The sequence below is a fragment of the Somniosus microcephalus genome, chromosome 3 (genome assembly GCF_052327205.1).
Source record: "Somniosus microcephalus isolate GS21.2 chromosome 3, FLI_Smic_1.0, whole genome shotgun sequence".
Taxonomy (NCBI): Eukaryota; Metazoa; Chordata; class Chondrichthyes; order Squaliformes; family Somniosidae; genus Somniosus; species Somniosus microcephalus.
The window spans coordinates 353,762,264-353,788,222 of NC_140989.1; the positions used below are offsets into that span (position 1 = coordinate 353,762,264).

Genomic DNA, 25,959 nt, shown 5'->3' on the forward strand with positions numbered 1-25,959 from the left:
AATTCCTAAAAAAATACCCAGATGCTTTTTTAAAAAAAAAAAACTGTGGTAGGAACGTATAAAAAGATTCCAGCAGTGATAGGCAGATGCTACCTTTTTTTTTAAACAGAGTCCCACAATAAACGTCAGAGCTGTCCCGTATTGACGTAGTGCAACTATCACTTAAGATGAAATGCAACCAGAGGGGGGGGGGAAAAAGTCATTTCTGTCAATTGCAATCCTCATTTAATGGCTTTTTAAACTGGGACTCAGAGCTGCCCTGATTTATAGAATGTTGTGATCCTTGTTTGTTCTGGGTGAAAACCTTGCATTAACATATCGGGACATGCATTTCAATGACAGATTGCAGCTCTGAGCAGCTCCTCTGTGCACCGCATCCAAAGTGGCAGGGTTTCCCCCAACTTTCAGCTCTCTCCAATGAAAGTTCATTAACCCCTTAGTAAAACCTTTTGGCGCTAAATACTTACAAACATATCTGAAACCACGGTGATTTGCGATGCTCTAGTTTAGATTTAAGGTTCTCAGATCCATTACCACTCACCCGCGGCCCCCCCCCCCCAATATAAATCAGATCAAAGACGCTTCTTTACTGCATGTGTGTGGATTATCTGAACATGAATGACATTTGTAACGTAATAAGTCTCTAATCTAAAGTACATAAAGCGCTTTTTTTTGTTGTAGCCTCTACTAAATAGACAAAACACATTAAAAGTTGGCACTAAAACAAACCCATTTCTACCAAACAGTTTTACTGGAAATGGAACTGGAGTTTGTGGTGCTTATTCAAGTCTATTTAAGAACACACAAAACTAGTCTTTCCCCATTTCAAGCTTTTTATTATTTAAATACACCATACTAGAGCAAATGTTTTTTTTTTGAAAATATCACAAATAAAATTTCCATTCTTAAAGTCCTACATTAGATACTAGAAAGCTGGGATGTTTCTGCTGGGGGAGAAGCAACATTTGACAAATCACATACATGCATACATACATGTTATTGTACAGAGAACCACTAAAAGTGTTTATGATAGAGAACTACCACAAAAATCACTGGATTTTTCTCCCATTGCCGCCTCTTTTATTATTAATAATAGCAATAAACACATTGTCCTTACAACACTTAGAAATACAAAGAGCCAACACATTTTTTTTTGCAAGGATGTTGTAAAGAAAAATAGAATACGGTGGGGGAGGGGGGGGTGGGGGAACCCGAGGCCAGTGCCCTGCTAATTATTAATGTAGGTACAAAGCACTTTTCAAAACCTCCAGTAATTTGTTTAATTTGTCATTATTCCAGATGCCCTCCGATGGGCCATTTTTTTTTTTTTGGTCCGTCCCCCCCCACCCCCCTTCTGAACAGTCTCATTAGCTCGGGTTCGCGGAGTCCTTATTCTGGTGTCCTCAAGTCACTTTTAATGCAAGAACAGCTTGGTGAGAGCAAACTAGCGAGGGTATATAAGTGTGCAATGTCGTCGTGTACCTGGCGTTGAAACCAGCCAAAAAACATGACTGTCTACTGGAACAAAGTGGGGTCCACCTGCGATGAGCCAGATCGAAAAGATGAAGGCACGCTTTCTGCACTGCTTTAAACCATCTCAGCAAACCTGCGAAAGAAATGGAGATCGGTCAAGCCAAGGAAAGAGGAGAAGTGGATCATAATCAACCACCACCCCCCTTCCCCCCACCTACCCAGTTCTACTCAAGAAGTATTTGGATGAAAGGTTACACCGGAAATATGAAAGTTTACACCGGTTCCAGGGATGAGGGATTACTGTTATGTGGACAGACTAGAGAAGCTGGGGTTGTTCTCCTTGAAGCAGAGAAGGCGAAGAGGAGATTTGATAGAGATGCTCAAAAATCAAGAAGGGTTTAGATAAGAGTAAATAAATAGAAATGGTCCCCAATGGCTGTAGGGTCAATAACGAGGGGGGCACAGATTTAAGGTGATTGGCAAAAGAACCAGAGGCGACATGAGCAAAAAACTTTTTCCACACAACGAGTGGTTAGGATTTGGAATGCACTGGCCTGATCTGGTGGTGGACACAGATCCAATAGTAGCCTTCAAAAAGGAATTGGATAAATACTTGAAGGAGAAAAAATTGCCGGGATATGGGGAAAGAGCAGGGGAGTGGGACTAACTGGATTGCTCTTCGAAAGAGCCGGTGCAGACTCGATGGGCCAAATGGCCTCCTTCTGTGCTGTACTATTCTATGATTCTATACACCCTGTCTTTCCTATGTCCCTTCAGATGTTGTGTGCATCTAGCATTTTCTGCTTTCAGTTTCAGTGTTTATTTTATTTTACTTTCATCGGAGCTCTCTTACTTCAACTAGAATGACTGATTTCACTCAGAACAGTACTGCAGAGATGAGCTAGTAAACATCTCCATTACATTAATCCAGCTTTCAACTACATTTTTTGGAGTTGCAGCCAAAACATAACATTCAGGCTCATAACATTTATTCAGGGCAGCTGTCAGCTTCTGACTAAATGTATTTAGATTTTACATTACTTAAATCGTTCCATTTGAAATCAGCTGATCTATGCCAAATAAAATGGATGGGTTTTGAATTTTTTTTAAAATGTTGGATAAAGATAACTACCAAATAGAAACCTTGCTTTGATTTCCCGAGTAAACAGAAAGGGACTAGATACAGACTGGATTTAAAACACTGCACCATCACTGAAACCACAGCCTGCAATCATTTACAATGGGGAATAGATAAAAGACGCAAATATTGTAACCATATTGCACCATTCAGCAAAAAGGTTTCTCCCCACAAAGTTTTTTTTGAGGAGTGAAATATTGTAATGGTTAGAGAAATACTTGCTTTCCATACAATACAGCGACCAATGAGTTAAGTAAATACACAATTCAATTAATTTTTAAAAAACGAGTACAACTTTCTTGACTTCTCACCACTTAAAAACTTTTAACAGTTTAGTGCATTTCTCTTTTTTTTACCCTTTCATCAAGCCACTAAAAGCCTGAGGTGCATTAGTAATTTGCAACCCCCCACTCGCAGGCTAATTAAACTAGCTGAGGCATTGAGCTTTAATTCCCCTGAGTTTGACCACAGTGTGAGAAAGGTAATTTGTCTGTCTTGAACAAAGAGATTAGGGAGCAGCCTAGCGCCTATTTAATAAATGAACATCAAATGTCGGCCACTATCGACAGAGACAACACCAATTATGCCATTTTAATGGAAATGTTTCGCATTTTTTTTTAAATGAACTTATCAGGCGCCGTTTCTGTCCTTGGCAATACTTTGTCTACTAGAACAAGCAGTGTCCTGTTCATTAGCAAAGAGGTTTGGGGGAGGGGGGGCTGTTTAACAGTCCACTGGGGGTAACTGCTATTTTCCTTAAACTCCCCATAGCATAAAAGGTTAAAACTGGGCATTGGGGGAAAAGTGCCTTTAAAAGGCGAGGCTGCATTTGGCGCAGAATTGTTGATGTTACGCTGCTGCTCAGAAGAAAAAGCCCATCTGTTTAACACTTGTTAAAATTCCACACGGTTAACCCTTCCTGCACTGTGCTGAATCCCTCTGGCCACTTCCACAACACGTGCACACTACACTTCCAAACATCTGCAGACAAGACGGGGCCATTTGAAAGACAGATGGCAGCGCAGAAAGCCGGATTGCACCGGATCCAAACAGATCCAGGCCAGGGCCGCACCAGATCCCAAACAGATCCAGTCCAGGGCCACACCAGATCCCAAACGGATCCCATCCAGGCCAGGGCCGCACCAGATCCCAAACAGATCCAGGCCGGGCCGCACCAGATCCCAAACGGATCCAGGCCGGGCCAGGGCCGCACCAGATCTCAAACTGATCCAGGCCGGAACCAGGGCCGCAGCAGGTCCCAAACAGATCCAATCCGGGTCGCACCAGATCCCAAACATCCAGTCTAGGCCAGGGCCGCACCAGATCCCGTCCGGGCCAGGGCCGCACCAGATCCCGTCCGGGCCAGGGCCGCACCAGATCCCGTCCGGGCCAGGGCCGCACCAGATCCCGTCCGGGCCAGGGCCGCACCAGATCCCGTCCGGGCCAGGGCCGCACCAGATCCCGTCCGGGCCAGGGCCGCACCAGATCCCAAAGAGACCCCGTCCAGGCCGCACCAGATCCAAAGAGATCCAGTTGGGGCCACACCAGATCCCAAAGAGATTCAGGCCAGGCCAGGGCCAGACCAGATCCCAGAGAGATCCAGTCCGGGCCAGGGCCACACCAGATCCCAAAGAGATTCAGTCCAGGCCAGGGCCGCACCAGATCCCAAAGAGATCCTGTCCAGGCTGCACCATATCCCAAACAGATCTAGTCCAGGCTGCACCAGATCCCAAACAGGTCCCAAAACCTCAATCTGCTACAAGAGCAGCGCTCCTATCCTGAGTTGGTCAAGCAATAACTTTGTGCCTAGCTCCGGCCCCTCTCCGATTCCCAGGGCATGTATTTATGTAGAATGCACAGCGTGAAAGAGAAGCACATTCTCCGGAGTGAAACAGTTTAACCATTTCCATTTGGTGCTTTACAATGGAGGGAACGGATCTCACCACACGCAGCCTTCGGCTGTTTGCTTTCCTTCCCGAGCATGCAACAGAACAAAAAAAATCTTCATCCCATGCTCTTGTCAATAGGCCAGGATTTAGAGTTTCCCATATACACTAAAGTGTTCCATTATACCTCGTGTTTAAGTATACACATACCCACATAGCTACTCAGTTACGGAGGGGGACGGGCATTTGGGAATGTGCCTAAATCTGGAGATGGAGCAACTACTGGAGCCACAGTAACTATTACGCTGCCCTATCTTTATGGACCTAGTGTCACTAATTGACCGGCACACTCATCACCCACAATACGAGTTAGATTGGGTTTAAACCATTATACTTCCTCCTTAACCTGCCTGGAACAGATGCTCAGACCAAAGACTTTGCCCAGGATCTCCGCAAACAAGTCTAGGTTGATGAAAGTTGATGTGGTGGGCATGTAACGTTCTGGGAAAATATAATCTTGTCCAACAGGTTTTTTTTTGTTGCTTAATACAGCATCTGAGCCAATTTGCAAATGAAATCATAAAAGCCTTGATTTCTTGCACAGTCTCTGCTCAACCTCCTTTACATGTAGACTGGAATGAGAGAGCCAGAGACTAATTTAGGGGCTGGGTCATTGGGCAGTGCTGAAGATGGTTTAAAAAGGATACTGGGTGAAGGGTCAGTACTACAGACTGGTACAAGGGAATCTGGGTGAATGGTCAGTACTACAGACTGGTACAAGGGAGTCTGGGTGAATGGTCAGTACTACAGACTGGTACAAGGGAGTCTGGGTGAATGGTCAGTACTACAGACTGGTACAAGGGAGTCTGTGTGAAGGGTCAATACTACAGACTGGTACAAGGGATTCTGGGTGAATGGTCAGTACTACAGACTGGTACAAGGGAGTCTGTGTGAAGGGTCAATACTACAGACTGGTACAAGGGATTCTGGGTGAAGGGTCAATACTACAGACTGGTACAAGGGAGTCTGTGTGAATGGTCAGCACTACAGATTGGTACAAGGGAGTCTCTGTGAATGGTCAGTACTACAGATTGGTACAAGGGAGACTGGGTGAATGGTCAGTACTACAGATTGGTACAAGGGAGTCTGGGTGAATGGTCAGTACTACAGATTGGTACAAGGGAGTCTGGGTGAATGGTCAGTACTACAGACTGGTACAAGGGAGTCTGGGTGAATGGTCAGTACTACAGACTGGTACAAGGGAGTCTGTGTGAATGGTCAGTACTACAGATTGGTACAAGGGAGTCTCTGTGAATGGTCAGTACTACAGATTGGTACAAGGGAGACTGGGTGAATGGTCAGTACTACAGATTGGTACAAGGGAGTCTGGGTGAATGGTCAGTACTACAGACTGGTACAAGGGAGTCTGTGTGAATGGTCAGTACTACAGACTGGTACAAGGGAGTCTGGGTGAATGGTCAGTACTACAGACTGGTACAAGGGAGACTGTGTGAATGGTCAGTACTACAGATTGGTACAAGGGAGTCTGGGTGAATGCTCAGTACTACAGACTGGTACAAGGGAGACTGGGTGAATGGTCAGTACTACAGACTGGTACAAGGGAGTCTGGGTGAATGGTCAGTACTACAGACTGGTACAAGGGATTCTGGGTGAAGGGTCAGTACTACAGACTGGTACAAGGGAGACTGTGTGAATGGTCAGTACTACAGATTGGTACAAGGGAGTCTGGGTGAATGCTCAGTACTACAGACTGGTACAAGGGATTCTGGGTGAAGGGTCAGTACTACAGACTGGTACAAGGGAGACTGTGTGAATGGTCAGTACTACAGATTGGTACAAGGGAGTCTGGGTGAATGCTCAGTACTACAGACTGGTACAAGGGAGACTGGGTGAATGGTCAGTACTACAGACTGGTACAAGGGAGTCTGGGTGAATGGTCAGTACTACAGACTGGTACAAGGGAGTCTGGGTGAAGGGTCAGTACTACAGACTGGTACAAGGGAGACTGGGTGAATGGTCAGTACTACAGATTGGTACAAGGGAGACTGGGTGAATGGTCAGTACTACAGACTGGTACAAGGGAGTCTGTGTGAATGGTCAGTACTACAGACTGGTACAAGGGAGACTGGGTGAATGGTCAGTACTACAGACTGGTACAAGGGAGTCTGTGCGAATGGTCAGTACTACAGACTGGTACAAGGGAGACTGGGTGAATGGTCAGTACTACAGACTGGTACAAGGGAGTCTGGGTGAATGGTCAGTACTACAGACTGGTACAAGGGATTCTGCGTGAAGGGTCAGTACTACAGACTGGTACAAGGGAGACTGGGTGAATGGTCAGTACTACAAACTGGTACAAGGGAGTCTGGGTGAATGGTCAGTACTACAGACTGATACAAGTGGGACTGGGTGAATGGTCAGTACTACAGACTGGTACAAGGGAGACTGGGTGAAGGGTCAGTACTACAGACTGGTACAAGGGAGACTGGGTGAAGGGTCAGTACTACAGACTGGTACAAGGGATTCTGGGTGAATGGTCAGTACTACAGACTGGTACAAGGGGGACTGGGTGAAGGGTCAGTACTACAGACTGGTACAAGGGAGACTGGGTGAAGGGTCAGTACGATAGACTGGTACAAGGGAGACCGGGTGAATGGTCAGTACTACAGACTGGTACAAGGGAGACTGGGTGAAGGGTCAGTACTACAGACTGGTACAAGGGAGACTGGGTGAAGGGTCAGTACTACAGACTGGTACAAGGGATTCTGGGTGAATGGTCAGTACTACAGACTGGTACAAGGGGGACTGGGTGAAGGGTCAGTACTACAGACTGGTACAAGGGAGACTGGGTGAAGGGTCAGTACGATAGACTGGTACAAGGGAGACCGGGTGAATGGTCAGTACTACAGACTGGTACAAGGGAGACTGGGTGAAGGGTCAGTACTACAGACTGGTACAAGGGAGACTGGGTGAAGGGTCAGTACTACAGACTGGTACAAGGGAGTCTGGGTGAATGGTCAGTACTATAGACTGGTACAAGGGAGTCTGGGTGAATGGTCAGTACTACAGACTGGTACAAGGGAGTCTGGGTGAATGGTCAGTACTACAGACTGGTACAAGGGAGTCTGGGTGAAGGGTCAGTACTACAGACTGGTACAAGGGAGACTGGGCGAATGGTCAGTACTACAGACTGGTACAAGGGAGACTGGGCGAAGGGTCAGTACTAAAGACTGGTACAAGGGAGACTGTGTGATGGGTCAGTACTACAGACTGGTACAAGGGAGTCTGGGTGATGGGTCAGTACTACAGACTGGTGCAAGGGAGACTGGGTGAAGGGTCAGTACTACAGACTGGTACAAGGGAGACTGGGTGAATGGTCAGTCGTACAGAGTGGTACAAGGCAGACTGGGTGAAGGGACAGTACTACAGACTGGTACAAGGGAGTCTGGCTGAAGGGTCAGTACTACAGACTGGTACAAGGGATTCTGGGTGAAGGGTCAGTACTACAGACTGGTACAAGGGAGACTGGGTGAAGGGTCAGTACCACAGACTGGTACAAGGGAGACTGGGTGAATGGTCAGTACTACAGACTGGTAGAAGGGAGACTGGGTGAAGGGTCAGTACTACAGACTGGTACAAGGGGGACTGGGTGAAGGGTCAGTACTACAGACTGGTACAAGGGAGACTGGGTGAAGGGTCAGTACTACAGACTGGTACAAGGGAGACAGGGTGAAGGGTCAGTACTAAAGACTGGTACAAGGGAGACTGGGTGAAGGGTCAGTACTACAGACTGGTACAAGGGGGACTGGGTGAAGGGTCAGTACTACAGACTGGTACAAGGGGGACTGGGTGAAGGGTCAGTACTACAGACTGGTACAAGGGAGTCTGGGTGAAGGGTCAGTACTACAGACTGGCACAAGTGGGACTGGGTGAATGGTCAGTACTACAGACTGGTACAAGGGAGACTGGGTGAAGGGTCAGTACTACAGACTGGTACAAGGGAGTCTGGGTGAAGGGTCAGTACTACAGACTGGTACAAGGGAGACTGGGTGAAGGGTCAGTACTACAGACTGGTACAAGGGAGTCTGGGTGAAGGGTCAGCACTACAGACTGGTACAAGGGAGACTGGGTGAAAGGTCAGTACTACAGACTGGTACAAGGGAGACTGAGTGAATGGTCAGTACTACAGACTGGTACAAGGGAGTCTGGGTGAAGGGTCAGTACTACAGACTGGTACAAGGGAGACTGGGTGAAGGGTCAGTACTACAGACTGGTACAAGGGAGTCTGGGTGAAGGGTCAGCACTACAGACTGGTACAAGGGAGACTGAGTGAATGGTCAGTACTACAGACTGGTACAAGGGAGACTGGGTGAAGGGTCAGTACTGCAGGCTGGTGCAAGGGAGACTGGGTGAAGGGTCAGTACTACAGACTAGTACAAGGGAGACTGGGTGAATGGTCAGTACTACAGACTGGTACAAGGGAGACTGGGTGACTGGTCAGTACTACAGACTGGTACAAGGGAGACTGGGTGAAGGGTCAGTACTACAGACTGGTACAAGGGGGACTGGGTGAATGGTCAGTACTACAGACTGGTACAAGGGAGACTGGGTGAATGGTCAGTACTACAGACTGGTACAAGGGAGACTGGGTGAAGGGTCAGTACTACAGACTGGTACAAGGGAGACTGGGTGAAGGGTCAGTACTACAGACTGGTACAAGGGAGACTGGGTGAGGGGTCAGTACTACAGACTGCTGCAAGAGAGACTGGGTGAAGGGTCAGTACTACAGACTGGTACAAGGGAGTCTCGGTGAATGGTCAGTACTACAGACTGGTACAAGGGAGACTGGGTGAATGGTCAGTACTACAGACTGGTACAAGGGAGTCTAGGTGAATGGTCAGTACTACAGACTGGTACAAGGGAGTCTGGGTGAATGGTCAGTACTACAGACTGGTACAAGGGAGTCTGGGTGAATGGTCAGTACTACAGACTGGTACAAGGGAGACTGGGTGAATGGTCAGTACTACAGACTGGTACAAGGGAGACTGGGTGAATGTTCAGTACTACAGACTGGTACAAGGGAGACTGGGTGAATGGTCAATACTACAGACTGGTACAAGGGAGACTGGGTGAATGGTCAGTACTACAGACTGGTACAAGGGAGACTGGGTGAATGGTCAGTACTACAGACTGGTACAAGGGAGACTGGGTGAAGGGTCAGTACTACAGACTGGCACAAGGGAGACTGGGTGAATGGTCAGTACTACAGACTGGTACAAGGGAGACTGGGTGAATGGTCAGTACTACAGACTGGTACAAGGGGGACTGGGTGAAGGGTCAGTACTACAGACTGGCACAAGGGAGTCTGGGTGAAGGGTCAGTACTACAGAATGGTACACGGGAGACTGGGTGAATGGTCAGTACTACAGACTGGTAGAAGGGAGACTGGGTGAAGGGTCAGTACTACAGACTGGTACAAGGGGGACTGGGTGAAGGGTCAGTACTACAGACTGGTACAAGGGAGACTGGGTGAAGGGTCAGTACTACAGACTGGTACAAGGGAGACTGGGTGAAGGGTCAGTACTAAAGACTGGTACAAGGGAGACTGGGTGAATGGTCAGTACTACAGACTGGTACAAGGGAGACTGGGTGAATGGTCAGTACTACAGTCTGGTACAAGGGAGACTGGGTGAAGGGTCAGTACTACAGACTGGTACAAGGGAGACTGGGTGAATGGTCAGTACTACAGACTGGTACAAGGGAGACTGGGTGAATGGTCAGTACTACAGACTGGTACAAGGGAGACTGGGTGAAGGGTCAGTACTACAGACTGGTAAAAGGGAGACTGGGTGAATGGTCAGTACTACAGACTGGTGCAAGGGAGACTGGGTGAAGGGTCAGTACTACAGACTGGTACAAGGGAGACTGGGTGAATGTTCAGTACTACAGACTGGTACAAGGGAGACTGGGTGAAGGGTCAGTACGACAGACTGGTACAAGGGAGACTGGGTGAATGGTCAGTACTACAGACTGGTACAAGGGGGACTGGGTGAAGGATCAGTACTACAGACTGGTACAAGGGGGACTGGGTGAAGGGTCAGTACTACAGACTGGTACAAGGGAGACTGGGTGAATGTTCAGTACTACAGACTGGTACAAGGGAGACTGGGTGAAGGGTCAGTACGACAGACTGGTACAAGGGAGACTGGGTGAATGGTCAGTACGACAGACTGGTACAAGGGAGTCTGGGTGAAGGATCAGTACTACAGACTGGTACAAGGGAGACTGGGTGAAGGGTCAGTGCTACAGACTGGTACAAGGGAGACTGGGTGAATGGTCAGTACGACAGACTGGTACAAGGGAGTCTGGGTGAAGGATCAGTACTACAGACTGGTACAAGGGGGACTGGGTGAAGGGTCAGTACTACAGACTGGTACAAGGGAGTCTGGGTGAAGGATCAGTACTACAGACTGGTACAAGGGGGACTGGGTGAAGGATCAGTACTACAGACTGGTACAAGGGAGTCTGGGTGAAGGATCAGTACTACAGACTGGTACAAGGGGGACTGGGTGAAGGGTCAGTACTACAGACTGGTACAAGGGAGACTGGGTGAATGGTCAGTACTACAGACTGGTACAAGGGAGACTGGGTGAATGGTCAGTACTACAGACTGGTACAAGGGAGTCTGGGTGAAGGGTCAGTACTACCGACTGGTACAAGGGGGATTGGGTGAATGGTCAGTACTACAGTCTGGTACAAGGGAGACTGGGTGAAGGGTCAGTACTACAGACTGGTACAAGGGAGACTGGGTGAAGGGTCAGTACTACAGACTGGTGCAAGGGAGACTGGGTGAATGGTCAGTACTACAGACTGATACAAGGGAGTCTGGGTGAATGGTCAGTACTACAGACTGATACAAGGGAGACTGGGTGAATGGTCAGTACTACAGACTGGTACAAGGGAGACTGGGTGAATGGTCAGTACTACAGACTGGTACAAGGGAGACTGGGTGAATGGTCAGTACTACAGTCTGGTACAAGGGAGACTGGGTGAAGGGTCAGTACTACAGACTGGTACAAGGGAGACTGGGTGAAGGGTCAGTACTCCAGACTGGTACAAGGGAGACTGGTTGAATGGTCAGTACTACAGACTGGTACAAGGGAGACTGGGTGAAGGGTCAGTACTACAGACTGGTACAAGGGAGACTGGGTGAATGGTCACTACTACAGACTGGTACAAGGGAGACTGGGTGAAGGGTCAGTACTACAGACTGGTAAAAGGGAGACTGGGTGAATGGTCAGTACTACAGACTGGTGCAAGGGAGACTGGGTGAAGGGTCAGTACTACAGACTGGTACAAGGGAGACTGGGTGAATGTTCAGTACTACAGACTGGTACAAGGGAGACTGGGTGAAGGGTCAGTATGACAGACTGGTACAAGGGAGACTGGGTGAATGGTCAGTACTACAGACTGGTACAAGGGGGACTGGGTGAAGGGTCAGTACGACAGACTGGTACAAGGGAGTCTGGGTGAAGGGTCAGTACTACAGACTGGTACAAGGGAGACTGGGTGAATGGTCAGTACTACAGATTTGTACAAGGGAGACTGGGTGAAGGGTCAGTACTACAGATTTGTACAAGGGAGTCTGGGTGAATGGTCAGTACTACAGATTTGTACAAGGGAGTCTGGGTGAATGGTCAGTACTACAGACTGGTACAAGGGAGACCGGGTGAATGGTCAGTACTACAGACTGGTACAAGGGAGACTGGGTGAATGGTCAGTACTACAGACTGGTACAAGGGAGTCTGGGTGAAGGGTCAGTACTACAGACTGGTACAAGGGAGACTGGGTGAATGGTCAGTACTACAGACTGGTACAAGGGAGACTGGGTGAAGGGTCAGTACTACAGACTGGTACAAGGGAGACTGGGTGAATGGTCAGTACTACAGACTGGTACAAGGTAGTCTGGGTGAAGGGTCAGTACTACAGACCGGTACAAGGGAGTCTGGGTGAATGGTCAGTACTACAGACTGGTACAAGGGAGACTGGGTGAATGGTCAGTACTACAGACTGGTACAAGGGAGACTGGGTGAAGGGTCAGTACTACAGACTGGTACAAGGGAGACTGGGTGAATGGTCAGTACTACAGACTGGTACAAGGGAGTCTGGGTGAAGGGTCAGTACTACAGACTGGTACAAGGGAGACTGGGTGAATGGTCAGTACTACAGACTGGTACAAGGGAGACTGGGTGAAGGGTCAGTGCTACAGACTGGTACAAGGGAGACTGGGTGAAGGGTCAGTACTACAGACTGGTACAAGGGAGACTGGGTGAATGGTCAGTACTACAGACTGGGACAAGGGAGACTGGGTGAAGGGTCAGTACTACAGACTGGTACAAGGGAGACTGGGTGAAGGGTCAGTACTACAGACTGGTACATGGGAGACTGGGTGAATGGTCAGTACTACAGACTGGTACAAGGGGGACTGGGTGAAGGGTCAGTACTACAGGCTGGTACAAGGGAGTCTGGGTGAAGGGTCAGTACTACAGACCGGTACAAGGGAGTCTGGGTGAAGGATCAGTACTACAGACTGGTACAAGGGAGACTGGGTGAAGGGTCAGTACTACAGACTTGTACAAGGGAGTCTGGGTGAAGGGTCAGTACTACAGACTGGTACAAGGGAGTCTGGGTGAAGGGTCAGTACTACAGACTGGTGCAAGTGGGACTGGGTGAATGGTCAGTACTACAGACTGGTACAAGGGAGACTGGGTGAAGGGTCAGTACTACAGACTTGTACAAGGGGGACTGGGTGAAGGGTCAGTACTACAGACTGGTACAAGGGAGTCTGGGTGAAGGGTCAGTACTACAGACTGGTTCAAGAGAGTCTGGGTGAAGGGTCAGTACTACAGACTGGTACAAGGAAGACTGGGTGAAGGGTCGGTACTACAGACTGGTACAGGGGAGTCTGGGTGAAGGGTCAGTACTACAGACTGGTACAAGGGAGACTGGGTGAATGGTCAGGGGCAGTCACAGAACCTGAAACAAGGGAAAGGATTGCTGTAGAATGAGGTACATAAAGTACACTTCTCTTGCTCCAAATCAAGACTGCTAAAGGATATTCCCTCCATTATGGAAAACAGCCATTCTGGAATGAAGGAAACAGTTGTAATATTTAATAAGGAACAGTTGCTTTTAGTCTGCCTGGTGAGATATTCAGATCATGAAAGAAATGCCAATCAATAAGGAACAACATGAAGCAGCACTTTTAAGTTTTGTTGAGTCTGTAATGAGCTCTTCCAACTGGAGCCTAGTGTTGGAGTCATAATATAAGAGAGACCGAATCCACTAGGTAAGTATCACTACTCCCCCGTTCAAAGAGAATCTTCCTTCTCACGATCAATGGGACTTATAGAACATTAAAAAAAACCCCAACAATTTTTTTGTTAGTGGAGTAAGTAGGGAGCAATAAAGTGTTAAATGCTTGAAAGTACTTAAACCAAACAGTTACTGTGTCAAGTTCAAACATAAATTAGATCCACCCACAAGCAGGGCAAAACTGTTTGGATTTCTTAACTTTCCCAATAACACTGATTGTTTTTATTTATTGACTGGGGGAGGAGAATGCATACAGCGCCCAGTGCCAACCCAGATCCAGTCCTTATATCAAAAGCCCAGCTACAACAAAAAAAACAAGTGAAGACAGGCTGGTGCACGCGGGATGACCTTACTGAAGTATCGCAGAACATCATCGCAGTATTACAGAAAAGTCAAATCAGACAGCACAACATTAAACAACTTGGATGCTCCCCACTTGTGCCACTTCTACAACCTGGCTGTTATAACCAAAGTAGCAACCTTCATTTTATTTAGTGCTGTTATGTACAACTATATTAATCTTTAACATTCATCAATGAAATATGTTTGACTGCATTTCTGAGATACCTAATGAGTTGCTCTACACAACGCCTGTAAAGCAAATTTAAAGTTCTGTGACAGAGGAGCCCCCTTGAAGTACAGAGTAGAATGAGGGGCAGAGGCTGGAAAGGACCCATGCTTACCTTCTGGTCGGATAGTAGAGGATTGCTCTGAAGTGGATTCAAATGTCCATTGATAAGGGACGTGGGTCTGTCATGTTCACAGAATAAACTGCCGTTGATATAATGAAACCGGTCTCCAGGGACAAGACGATTCCGGCAAGTGGCGCAGGTAAAGCACTGCGGGGAGGGGGGAAAAAAGTGTCATTTTCAGATACCCTTACACTAGCGTTAAAGTAATCTTGTCCATCTTAAGCACTGAACCCGAATCTGAGGCTGGGGTTCTTTTCTCTAGAAAAGAGAAGGCTGAGGGGTGACCTAATAGAGGTCTTTAAAATTATGATGGGGTTTGATAGGGTAGACGTAGAGAAGATGTTTTCACTTATTGGTGGGGGGGGGGGGGGGGAAGGAAGAAGGGGGAAGTGAAAAACTTGGGACCATAAACATAAGACAGTCACTGATAAATTCAACAAGGAATTCAGGAGAAACTTCTTTACCCAGAGAGTGGTTAGAATAGTTGAGGAAAAAAGCATAGATACATTTAAAGGGAAGCTAGATAAGTACATGAGGGAGAAATGAATAGAACCTTATGCCGATAGGGAGAGATGAAGTCGCGTGTGAGGAGACTCCTGTGGAGCAGAAACCAGTTGGGCTGAATGGCCTGTTTCTGTGTTGTAAATAATTCTATGAATCAAACCTTCACATTGCGTCGGTTAACTCAGTGAAGGCGCTTCTAACTGCCAACATACTGTAGAACAGCTCAATGCATAATAATGGGGAAGGGAGGGGGGGGGGTAATTTTATAAAGGGGAAGGGGGCGGGAGGGAGTAATTTTCTATCAGTAAAGATTACAGTGGTGGTTGTTGAGCACCGACGCGGGGATAAGAGAGTTGCCCCGATAGCTACGGTTAAGAAATTCGTGCAAAGGACTGAGGGAAGTGGTTACCTTGAGATGATAGACGTTGCCTTGTGCCCTCATGACCAACTCACTGGCTGGGATAGATTGTCCGCACGCACTGCACGCCCCACTATTCCCAAACAATCTAAAGACAAAAGTATTACCAGAGTTACACTTTACACTTCTTACCCAGTGGTTGCTGGCAACATTGCCAAAAGTTATTGATTTACAGAAGTAGAGTTTCTCTGGGAAAATGGAGAGAGAGAAAAAATGTTCCCGTGGGTCCCAATACTTTGCATAAATTATCGTTTTTCTGACTTTTAGGTATAGAATTGTACAGTTTATAAAAACAGTACAATTATTATTTGTTTAACTACCCTTCCCTCCTCCCTCCTCCCCCCCGCCCAAAAATAACTACTTGCACCGTTTTAAAGTCCGGTTGCTCCCATTCCAGTCTTAAAGAGCAGTTAACAGGAAGTGGCACCGTCCCTTTAAACCGACTACCTTGGAACACAGGATAGTTGGGCGACAGGTGTTGCAAGTACGGAGCAGTGAAGTCTACTAGGGAAGGAGCGGTGTTGGTAACAAAAAATAAGTAAAGGCCCCCCCTAAAATGCGGCGAGGAGTGTGTAGTAACGCTGCTGGCTGCGAGCTCTAACCCTAGCAGGAATTCCGTAAAAAGGATACAGGGTATATAATTCAGCCGCCTGCCTGGGGCAGCATGGAGACATATAGGAAATATTTGCCCTCGACCCCAAGTACAGTCCATCAATCTCGTTAGTCAATCTAAAAAATTAACATTCCTAGAACAGGCTTGCGACAGGAGACATCCGATACGTCTGGGCTGTTCCGAGTGCTTCGACCCAGCTGAAACTATTTATTTCCCCTTTCCAAAGTCCGGGAGACTACCGTTTTCTCCCAAATTATCTCCCGTCCCCCCAAACGCCAACAGCGGCCCATTATAGACGGGTCTGTTCAGGTCGGTAGATAATGAACCAGGGTTAATTTCTGGGGCAGAATGTCAATAGTCCAGCTCTCGCTGCGATCATCTTTTATCCCAGACGCTTCTGCTCAATAATGAAATGTTGTGTTATCTGCGGAAGATAGAAGGTCTCGCTCAATTCAGATGACTTCATCTGGGTCTCTTCGGCGTCCGTGGCAACCTGAATGAAATTTCGATTTGACCAGGAAAGTAATTTACTGGGATCTGCTGCCATTAGTCATCACCCTCGCTCCATGCAACATTCTAGCTGGGATGGGATGTAATGAAACGAGACCAAAAGCATCTGGTGGGCGAGCCATGGGAGAGGTTAGAGCAACAAAATAAATAAATAAACTCAAAATAATAATTCTCCAATTACGCCCCCCCCCTTTTTTTGGCCAGATGTATCTGGTTTGAATGCGCCATTCATTCTCTTGCACAGAGGAGAAACATAATTGGTGTGCTCCCAGCTTCGGAGCTCGCAAGAGGCGCCTTGTCATGTCAAATGTACTAATTCGCTGTCGCCACTTTATTGAAAATAGCCTCCAAGTTGTTATTACAGGTATCGACAGGCGACACACTGTGCAGTAAAGCTGCCCGCTTAAGATAGCTTTTAATAGGGAGCCCGAGAAACAAATTTTGCACCGGCATCGATTGCAAGACTTCAATCAAAACTCCATTTCAAAACTAATTAGTTTAGATACACGACACAGCGACACGTTAGTTGCTGAATTATAATGGCCGAGGCTTCAAAAAGGAAACTTCACTCAGTAACAACTATTAACTCCTCAAAATACCCAGTGCTGGACTTTTTGTGTGTGTTTTGTTCCCCCGACGACAATAACAACAAAAACAGGTTATTTTGTTAGTGGCGAATTTTAAGGCATGTTTGGAGAGAATGGCTTCTGAGTAAACCTCGCAGGAATAAACAGCAGGGTCACCGGGTACAGTTTGTACCGTGACCCAACAAACCTCTAATTTATTGGAGTCAGCCCATGGGAATGGATGGAAGGGGGGAAACAACAAAGTTAACAATTGCATGCCAGGGTATCTAAAAAAACAGGGCAGGGCTAGGGGCTGTTTGTGTTCTTTCCGTGTTGTCTGCCTGAAGCTTTATTATATATACACACACACACGAGACACGGTGGATTTGGTGTCAAGGGCTACAGTGTTCAATACCTTTAAAAAGCACCTAATATTCTCCAAACCCTCATTAGGGCAAACGGTGGAAACAACAATGCAATTTGGTTACGGAGACAAAAACCAGAGTGGGATAAAAAAAGACTGTCCTTGAATATGATTTTACAAAAGAGATTAACGTGAAATTCCATTAAAAGGCCCAAGCATTTAAAATGGAACCATTTTAAAGAGAACTGATCGAGGGAGAGATTATATGGAGTTAGCTCCAGCTAACTAATCAAGGTTTTCCATGTATTTAAAATAACCAGATGTATCACATACATTCATTATTTCCCCCCCCAAAATCCAGAGACCACTTTCGGTCCAAAATTGCCCTCTGAATTTGGGAGGAGTGTTGCTGGTTTGAGGTAATTAGCAGTAACGCTGTAGATCGACAGATGGGAAGCGGGTGAGCTTGGGAAGACTGTTCATGGCCAAATGTGTAACACTATCCTAAACTTTTCACTTTGAGCGCTGCGTGACTCGAATGTAAATAGCCCAAAACAGGGGATTCCTCAAGTTCATTTACTGCTCTTTGATGGAGCTTCAAGGACCTGAGGTGCTCAATTAAGTCTCTATCAGTCTGACTTGGGACTTTAATGATCCCACTTCTGTTTAAAACTCTTGGCAGGGGGAGAGCTACCCCCAGCGCCGACTAATTAAAGCAGAGGGGGTTTAATTTTTCCCTCAGACTGTGACGACAGAAAATTGGTTTCAATTTTCTTTTAAGACTCCGAGTCGAAGAGGTCGTTAATATTTCAACAATTCGGCAACTCGATCAATCACAACATCAAGCCGGAGCCCCAAATGAGATGGAACTCTTCAAGCGTTTTAATAGCAGCGGAATATATTGATACATAAAGTGGCGCTTTTGCATAATTGCAAAAAGAGAACCAGAGGAAGGGGGGGCAAAAAAACTGAAGAAAAATAAAGACGTGGTGGTGGGGGTGGGGGGTTGGAAACAGCCAAAATTGTGCCTGGTTAATTCAGAGTAACAGATATGCCCCCAAGTGAATTAAAGACCTTGAATTAATTCTGTTATGACAAATCAAGATAAACGTCCCCCTAAATTGCATGCGATTTAATTAATTTTTGAAATACTAGGTTTTTTTTCTCTCTCTCTGCTCGCTAATAGTTCTTGGGCTCGTCTGCTGTCATTGTGCTGACTTCAAAGTGATATTAAGTAACGAACTATTAGGTTTACCTAGCACGTCCAGAATGAGAGAGAGAGCTTTCATTTAATTTCCGTGCCTGGGAATTAAAGCAGAGACAGACAGAGAGAGAGAGAGAGAGAGAGAGAGGACAAGCGCCACCCGAGCTGGTAATAATCCCACTCTCAAAAGCCAATTTTCTTAATTAAATGTTTTGTTTGTTGGCTGGTAGCTGGCGGCTCTATTCATTTTGGACACGCCAGTCTCTTCTGCTGACCTGCTCTCAAACCGAGTCTCTCTAATATCTCATTAGATTTTTTTTGGAAAAATAAAATAAAAAAGGGGTGTGTGTGTGAGGGGGCAGGGGGGTGAGCTGGTACTAATGAAAGCTTTTAATTGTGCCGGTTCACATCCAGCTCGCTTATCTGGGGGATCTGAAGCTCCAGGGTCGAGCTGGCTGCTTCTCTCCCACGAACCCGGTGCTTACTAGAAGCCCCCACCCCCCAAAAAAGGTGTAGGTCCTGACTGACTCTTAATTAGTCCGGGATCCATTACAAAGTATCGCCGAGTAGGTACATTATTTAGGCGAGAAACCTGCATTGGGAAAGAGCAGTTTTTTTAATATTTAATTTTTAAAAAAAACAATCCCATCGAAAGGCACTTCAATCATTTCCCTATTGAGCTTTTACTTGACGCAGCTTCGGGCTGTTTGATTAGGTGTCTGACAAGCTTCTTGCTACTAAAATCCACAGCAGCGACCTGAGCTGACAGAAGTTGAATGCAATCCGTCCTGTGTTTTTTCCAAGAGCTGGAGCTTCTAATTCAGCTGCGAGAACTTGTTCAACATTATTATTATTATTTTTTTTTTAAACTTAATCTTTCTCTTCTCCTCCCCCGCCAAAAAAACCAAACACTTACAGAAATGAAATGTTTAATCCCTTAAAAAGTTTTGACGTGATCCCTCTGTACTCCCTTCCATTTAGATGATTGGAGGGAGTCACGTGGCAGGAAGAAGGTTACAGCGTACTGTACAAGACCCAAACTCTTCCCCAGCCATCATTTTCTATTTAATGAGGCCCCCCCGCCTCCCCCCTCGGTGAAGTAAACGTTCATGGAAAGTCATCAGCTTGTCTGGAATCTCCCCACCCTTATCCTCCTTCACATCTAACCCATGCATATTTTAAATTTAAAATGCAAGCACCTTCCTTATGGGATTCTTAACCTCATTTAATTTCCTTGACCTTTCAGGTCGAGTTACACTAAGAGAGGAATGTGCATTATAATGTTGGGAGCCGGGACTTGTTAGCTTAGACTTGCAAAGTTACACCTCAAAAACCAAACTGATTCCTTTACACTACTGTAAAGCTCACAGCAGAAATCAAATCATGTGCTAGAATAATATTTTTTAAGATTCAAATTCAACATCACATTTGAAATGAGACAATTTGGACCCAGGCAGCGTTACTGTTTACCTTTCTGATATCTGATACAGTTTCCAATCAATTATTATTCCAGTAGACGGGGAGGGGGGGGGGGGGGAAGAGACAGCAAAGAGATTGATTGACTCGTTTTAATAAGATTCTACATAGGACTTGATGGAATGAATTTTAAATCGCAACTTTTTTTTCAAAGTAGATATAACATTTAGAAAACCAAGGCAAGCTAGCGGTACCGATCAGTTCGAGAGGAGAGGGCACCCCGGCACCAACACAGTCCTCAGGCTGGAAAGGAAAGGGGGCTTGTGGTTCGTTCAAATCAGAAAAAAAATAACGTTGAACAGAATTTGTCTTTTAGCCGGAAAAAAAAGTGGGATTGTCAATAAGATTCAGCGTACTTGGGAAAATTTGCTAAATGCTTCCCCCCACCACCCTGAAGCTGTTTAAAGTTGGAAGGAATTGGATGATGATGTGGGGGGGAGAGAGAGAGAGAGATGGGTTATTTACCTGATGTAATCGTTCCTGCACAGGATCATGCCGCTCTTGGTGTAGCAGGAGGTGCCGATCTCCCCGAGCTGAGCCTGGCAGCAGGAGCACTTAAGGCAGCGGCTGTGCCAGTAGCTGTCCATGGCGTAGAGCAGGAAGCGGTCGGCGATCTTGCCCCCGCAGCCGGCGCACGTTTTCCAAGCCAAGCCCGCGCGGTTCACGCCGGCTGTGGTCGTCTGCGAGTTCCCGTTGTTCACCATTTTTGTTACTTACACCCCCTCGATTCTACATTCGGTGGAAGGAGGGAGGGGAGAGAGACGGAAGAGAGAGAGAGAGAGGGGGGGGGGGGTGGAACACAAAAAAAAACAGGAGGAGGGGGAAAAAAATAGGTGGTTGGAAATGAAAAGGCACAAAATACACGATTATGTTGGGTAGATTATTTCTTGCTGACGGGGGAAGGAGAAGGAAATCACAGATCAGGCCCAGCCCGAGCAGTCGCTTCATAGGCAAGCAAAAAAAACCCTAATTAAGAGCCTTGTTAACCTGTTACGCAAAGCCCGTGTTTAGTCTGGTCTAATCTGTCCTTGATCAGTAATCTAAACGTTGCTGTGGCTTCTTTGGTGTCATTTCAAGATGAATGCGCCTCTCCATGCAGCCAGAGGGGAAGAGGAGGAGGAGGAGAGGAGAGGGGGGGCGTTTAGCTGCCCTGCACATGTGCCTGATGTTCAATCGTTTCAGGTTTCCCTTATTTTATATATATTATAATATATTTTAAATACACGCCAGCATTCACGCAGAGTTGCAGAGATACTAGGGAAGAGGGTAAATTGCAAGATCCTAAACGATACGGAGCCAAAACATCTCAGTTACCCACCCCCCCCCGCCCCAAATTAGTGCTGCTCTTCAAATGCCCAGGCTAATTGATTTTTTTTTTAAAGAAATGAAATCGCAAGCCCCGAAAAACAAAAGTGAGTTTGCACCCCCCCTCCCCCCAGTACCCGAAGTCTGGGCCCTCATCAAGTTTCATTCCGAAGTGCAGAGAGGGAAGAGGGGGGCTGTTTTTTTTTTAAAAAGCTTTTAACTTAACTGCGTTTAGGCGAATTAATTACAGGGAGCTGCAATTGCAGGGCTCGGCCGGGACTCGGGGAGACTGAAAGCAAAGCCACGGCCAAGCAGACAGCCCAGCCGTACAAGGGGAAGGGGAAATCGGGCACCGCCGAGAAAGCCAGCTCGGGACAAGACAGCCTGCATTTTCCCAATCTGCAGCCCCCCCCCCTCCCCCCAAAAAACCTTTTAAAAAGCCTCCCTCCTCTCCCGAGGGGAAATGGGATTTTATATATATAAAAAATCGAATTTAAAAAACACACACGCGACTGTAATCTTACCTCCGCCTCTCCGCTTGGTCGGTATTGTGTGTGTGTGTGTGTGTGTGGAGTGTTTTTAAAACGACTGCTTATCAGATATTTGCGATGATCTTGAAAGACGCGTCTGGAATTCGATTGCAATTGAAAGAATCCAATCACAGGCTCCTTAACAGCTTTACTCAGCGCCGAGCTCTTCGTAGATCGGCCTTATTTTAAAAGGTTATTTTAATCGGTCGCTGGCTGTAAACAGCACTAAAGCTCTTTATATGCTCTCTCCCTCCTCGTTCACTGACGACGCGAAAGGTAAATGTCGAAGTTCCTCCTTTGATATGTCCGGCTGCTAACTTCTGTGCATGCGGATCGGCTGCTTCTCCGAGGCGCCTCTCTCAGGTTAAGTCTCCGTGAATCGGTCGGGGAAATGGGAGGAAGAAGCAACGGGAGCCAAGTTGAAGCTGGAAATAGGTGGGATTTTTTTTTCGGGGGGGGGGGGGAAGAGGGAGGGAACCGACGGTTTTGAGTCAAGTCTCTCTCGCACACACACAGCGCTTCAACGCGGCCGATCTCTTTCCCTGCTGCACCTACATGTGTTGGTGACAGCGGCGAATCCAGCAACACACCTCCCTGGAGCCGCACGTCAGCCTGCAAGCCGGCCAACCACTGGCGTCCAATTCGGGCGGAATAACAGAAGCATCCAATCCCCAACAACCCATGAAAAGCGGAGCAGCAAACACGATCGCAGCAGTTCTCTGTGACTGCAAACCGGGAAACTGCCAATTGCCCCCTTTGGGAAACGCAAAACGGCACGTACACACGAATATATAGGTTGTATGTGGGAGTTTCATGTATAGCCAGAATATCGATGCATTTCCTAACTACATCGTTATTTTAAGTGCGATGGGTTTTATACATCTGACGCTGAGTGAAATTTTACCACAAGCTTTCCGGGTCGAATATATTCTTTAATTTGGTGAGAATTGCGTGTTAAAAGATTGTTGAATTCACAGTGAGAGCAAACACAAACGTGTCCGGTTTGAGGACGAACGAAGTATGAGAACACTTGTCAAACGAAGCAGGGCGTTAAACGAGTGAAGGAATTGGGCTGCATTAGAAACGGAATCGGTCACTTGCTGCAGTGACCGACGCTTAGTTTCTGGGTTAACTTGGAAAAGTGATTAAGCTAAAAAGAACATTCAGTTGAGCTATTTATGAAAACTGAGTGATGTCACTTGGCGAATCATTTGCATTTGACCAGCTGATTGTTGCAGTGGTTTTGTTAACCTGTAGTTCTATTTGGAGTGGGTCATAAAATAAATCAAACAATCAGATTATTGTGTGTGCAACTGGCTTATGAATAAACACAAGAAACCCCACTACACAGTTAATCTTCAGAATCCCTCTTTTCTGTTTCATCTTTGCTAAAGTCACACTTTGTTGGAGGATGGGTTGTCCGGGTTACCCACCACGTTTTATTTTTCTCCCTCGCTCGTTGTATCTGTTTCTTTCCCCGGCTGTTGCTTGGATCTGGGCTGAAACCGCCCGGAACTTTCCCAACTGCTCAAGGCATTGTGGAGCTGACATAGTCAGGTTCCAGGTTCTATCGCCATTCTGTGCTGAATTAGCTCTGCCCTGCCAGGGTTTTGTTTTAATATTCATTCACAGGATGTGGGCGTCGCTGGCAAGGCCAGCATTTATTGCCCATTCCTAGTTGCCCTTGAGAAGGTGGTGGTGAGCCGCCTTCTTGAACCGCTGCAGTCCGTGTGGTGAAGGTACTCCCACAGTGCTGTTAGGGAGGGAGTTCCCAGTGACAATGAAGGATCGGCCGATATACTTCTAAGTCAGGATGGTGTGTGACTTGGAGGGGAACTTGGAGGTGGTGGTGTTCCCATGCGTCTGCTGCCCTTGTCCTTCTAGGTGGTAGAGGAAGAGGAAATCAGCCAGGGGTTTCACTCCTGATCATTGTCCCGTGAACGCCAAAAAGTGGCTTATGTGGATGTTGGGTTAAGAATGGGTTCAGCTCTGATACCCCCTGTGCCCAAATAGCCCGCTGCACTCCAAATCTGAATAGTCACATAACAAATGACCTTTGGACAAGGTACTGGAGGACAGGCTCCGTGTAACTGGACCCCAGCCTTCCGAAAGTGATATTAGAAGAACTGATAGACCAAAGAGGGATCTGACCTCTCAAGTACAATATATGTAATTTGTTTTACTTGTTCCAAGTTGACGTTGTTGCAAATAAGACTGATCCTTTACCCTGCTTATTGCTGAGAGTCACAGTTGGGATATGGAGTTAATCGTTTTCAGTGAAATATAAATGTGACGCCAATCTCTCAGTGAACATGTGGTTGCGGATTTTTTTTAAAATACAGCTTCTCCCACAACAATTTAAAAAAACTAGGTGCAGACCAGTTTCAACAGGAGAAGGGGGGACAACATATCAGTGGTGGCAATGATACATTGTCACTGCCTGCCTGTTTTTCAGTTTCCAAGTCTGTCCTCGCCCCCTTCAAACAATTCCAACAGGACTACTTTATATATTTGTCATTATGGAGTTCAAACAAGGAGCAGAATAAAAATACAGGAAACGGTATGTCCAACACCTACACTAGGTATTTGCACAAGTACATTTTATTCAGTATTGCCCACATGATTCTCCTCCTTATCTGAAGCATACTAACATGGCTTTCCCCATGGCCTAGTGGTTAAAAGCACCACCTGCTGGATGACTATGCGATACAGATCAGTAGGTTCTCTGTTTGATTCTCGGTCTGCTCTGAGTTTTCTGACCTCAGCCAAGGCTGCAGTCGGGGGGTGGAGGTGGGGGTCGGGTTGCTAGCCTTAGCCCAAGCCCCCCCCAGGTCTAGGGAAGAGGAAAGCTCACAGAGGGGTCATGCTCTCGATTGTTATCCTGGACAATGTGCTGGTGGGCATGTCGGGCGAGAACAGAATCTGGCTGTGCTGTGACACCTTCCAGGGTTGAGTAGTCTGCTAGCACTCGCCGTCTGGACTTGCATGTGAAGAATGGCCAATTGCACAAGGAGCTAAAGATCCGCCAGGACTAATGGAAATATAATGCAGAAATGTTACTGCTCTTAGGAGAGGAGAGAGGAAAACCTGACCGAGAACATTGCCCACGAGGTAGGTGCCATTGAAACTGCTTGAAGGCTGGGCAGGACACAGGTAATCTGTGACAGCTATCTCAATTCATTGATGCAGACCAGTGGCTGGAGGCCTGCGATGTCAATTATGAAATCCCATTCTTAATGTCTTGAACGTCTTGTGTATAGCGCACTCTTCCTGCAAGTCACACCTGGCTGTCACATTTTAGAGAATCCTCTAATGTACCATGAGCAATGCCACAGGAGCTCTGCTGATTTTTAGAATAAAGCGAACTCCGCGGGGTTTAATATCAATTCATAACATCAAAATCAATAAATGTGCAGCGTTCATAGAAGCAAATGCTGCACTACAATCTAAGTATTATTGGTTGGTTTTAATTAATGTTAATACAGATGTATAGTGCTATAGCCTGGTAGATTCCCTCCATCCATTGCTCCCTTGTTGTGCTCACTGCATCCTTTCCCTTACTATGTGGCCTTCTATTACCAGTGTTGATGTTTATATTTAAAAGTTTCCATTGATTGTGTATACAGATCTATGCGCATGCCCCTGTGTGCTGTATACATGTATCTATGGTTTTATCTCAAGTTCTTGCACCTAGTGTGCCTCTGTTACACTACTGATGCCACACTTGAAAGTGTCAGACTTTGTTATATACAAAATTATCTTTTTTTTAAAGAGTAAACTGGGATTGGCGTCTTACCTCATGGACCTGGGCTTAAATCCAATCCAGAGTGAAGGGATGAGAATCTCATTTTCCCGCTGGTTGTAAGTGCCCGAGAGTACATGGC

General features: G+C 46.7%; 1 protein-coding gene across 1 annotated transcript; it reads right to left on the reverse strand.

The window, feature by feature from the left end:
- Window positions 1-815: 815 nt before the first annotated feature.
- Window positions 816-22,653, reverse strand: lmo4a (LIM domain only 4a). The gene is made up of 5 exons (XM_085983415.1): window positions 22,070-22,653; window positions 20,706-20,969; window positions 15,499-15,595; window positions 14,577-14,732; window positions 816-1,606 (listed from the first exon to the last, which is right to left on the reverse strand). The coding sequence occupies exons 2-5, from the start codon at window positions 20,942-20,944 to the stop codon at window positions 1,598-1,600; spliced, it is 501 nt and encodes a 166-aa protein (XP_085839541.1). The 5' UTR covers window positions 20,945-20,969; window positions 22,070-22,653; the 3' UTR covers window positions 816-1,597.
- Between the last annotated feature and the right edge of the window lie 3,306 nt (window positions 22,654-25,959).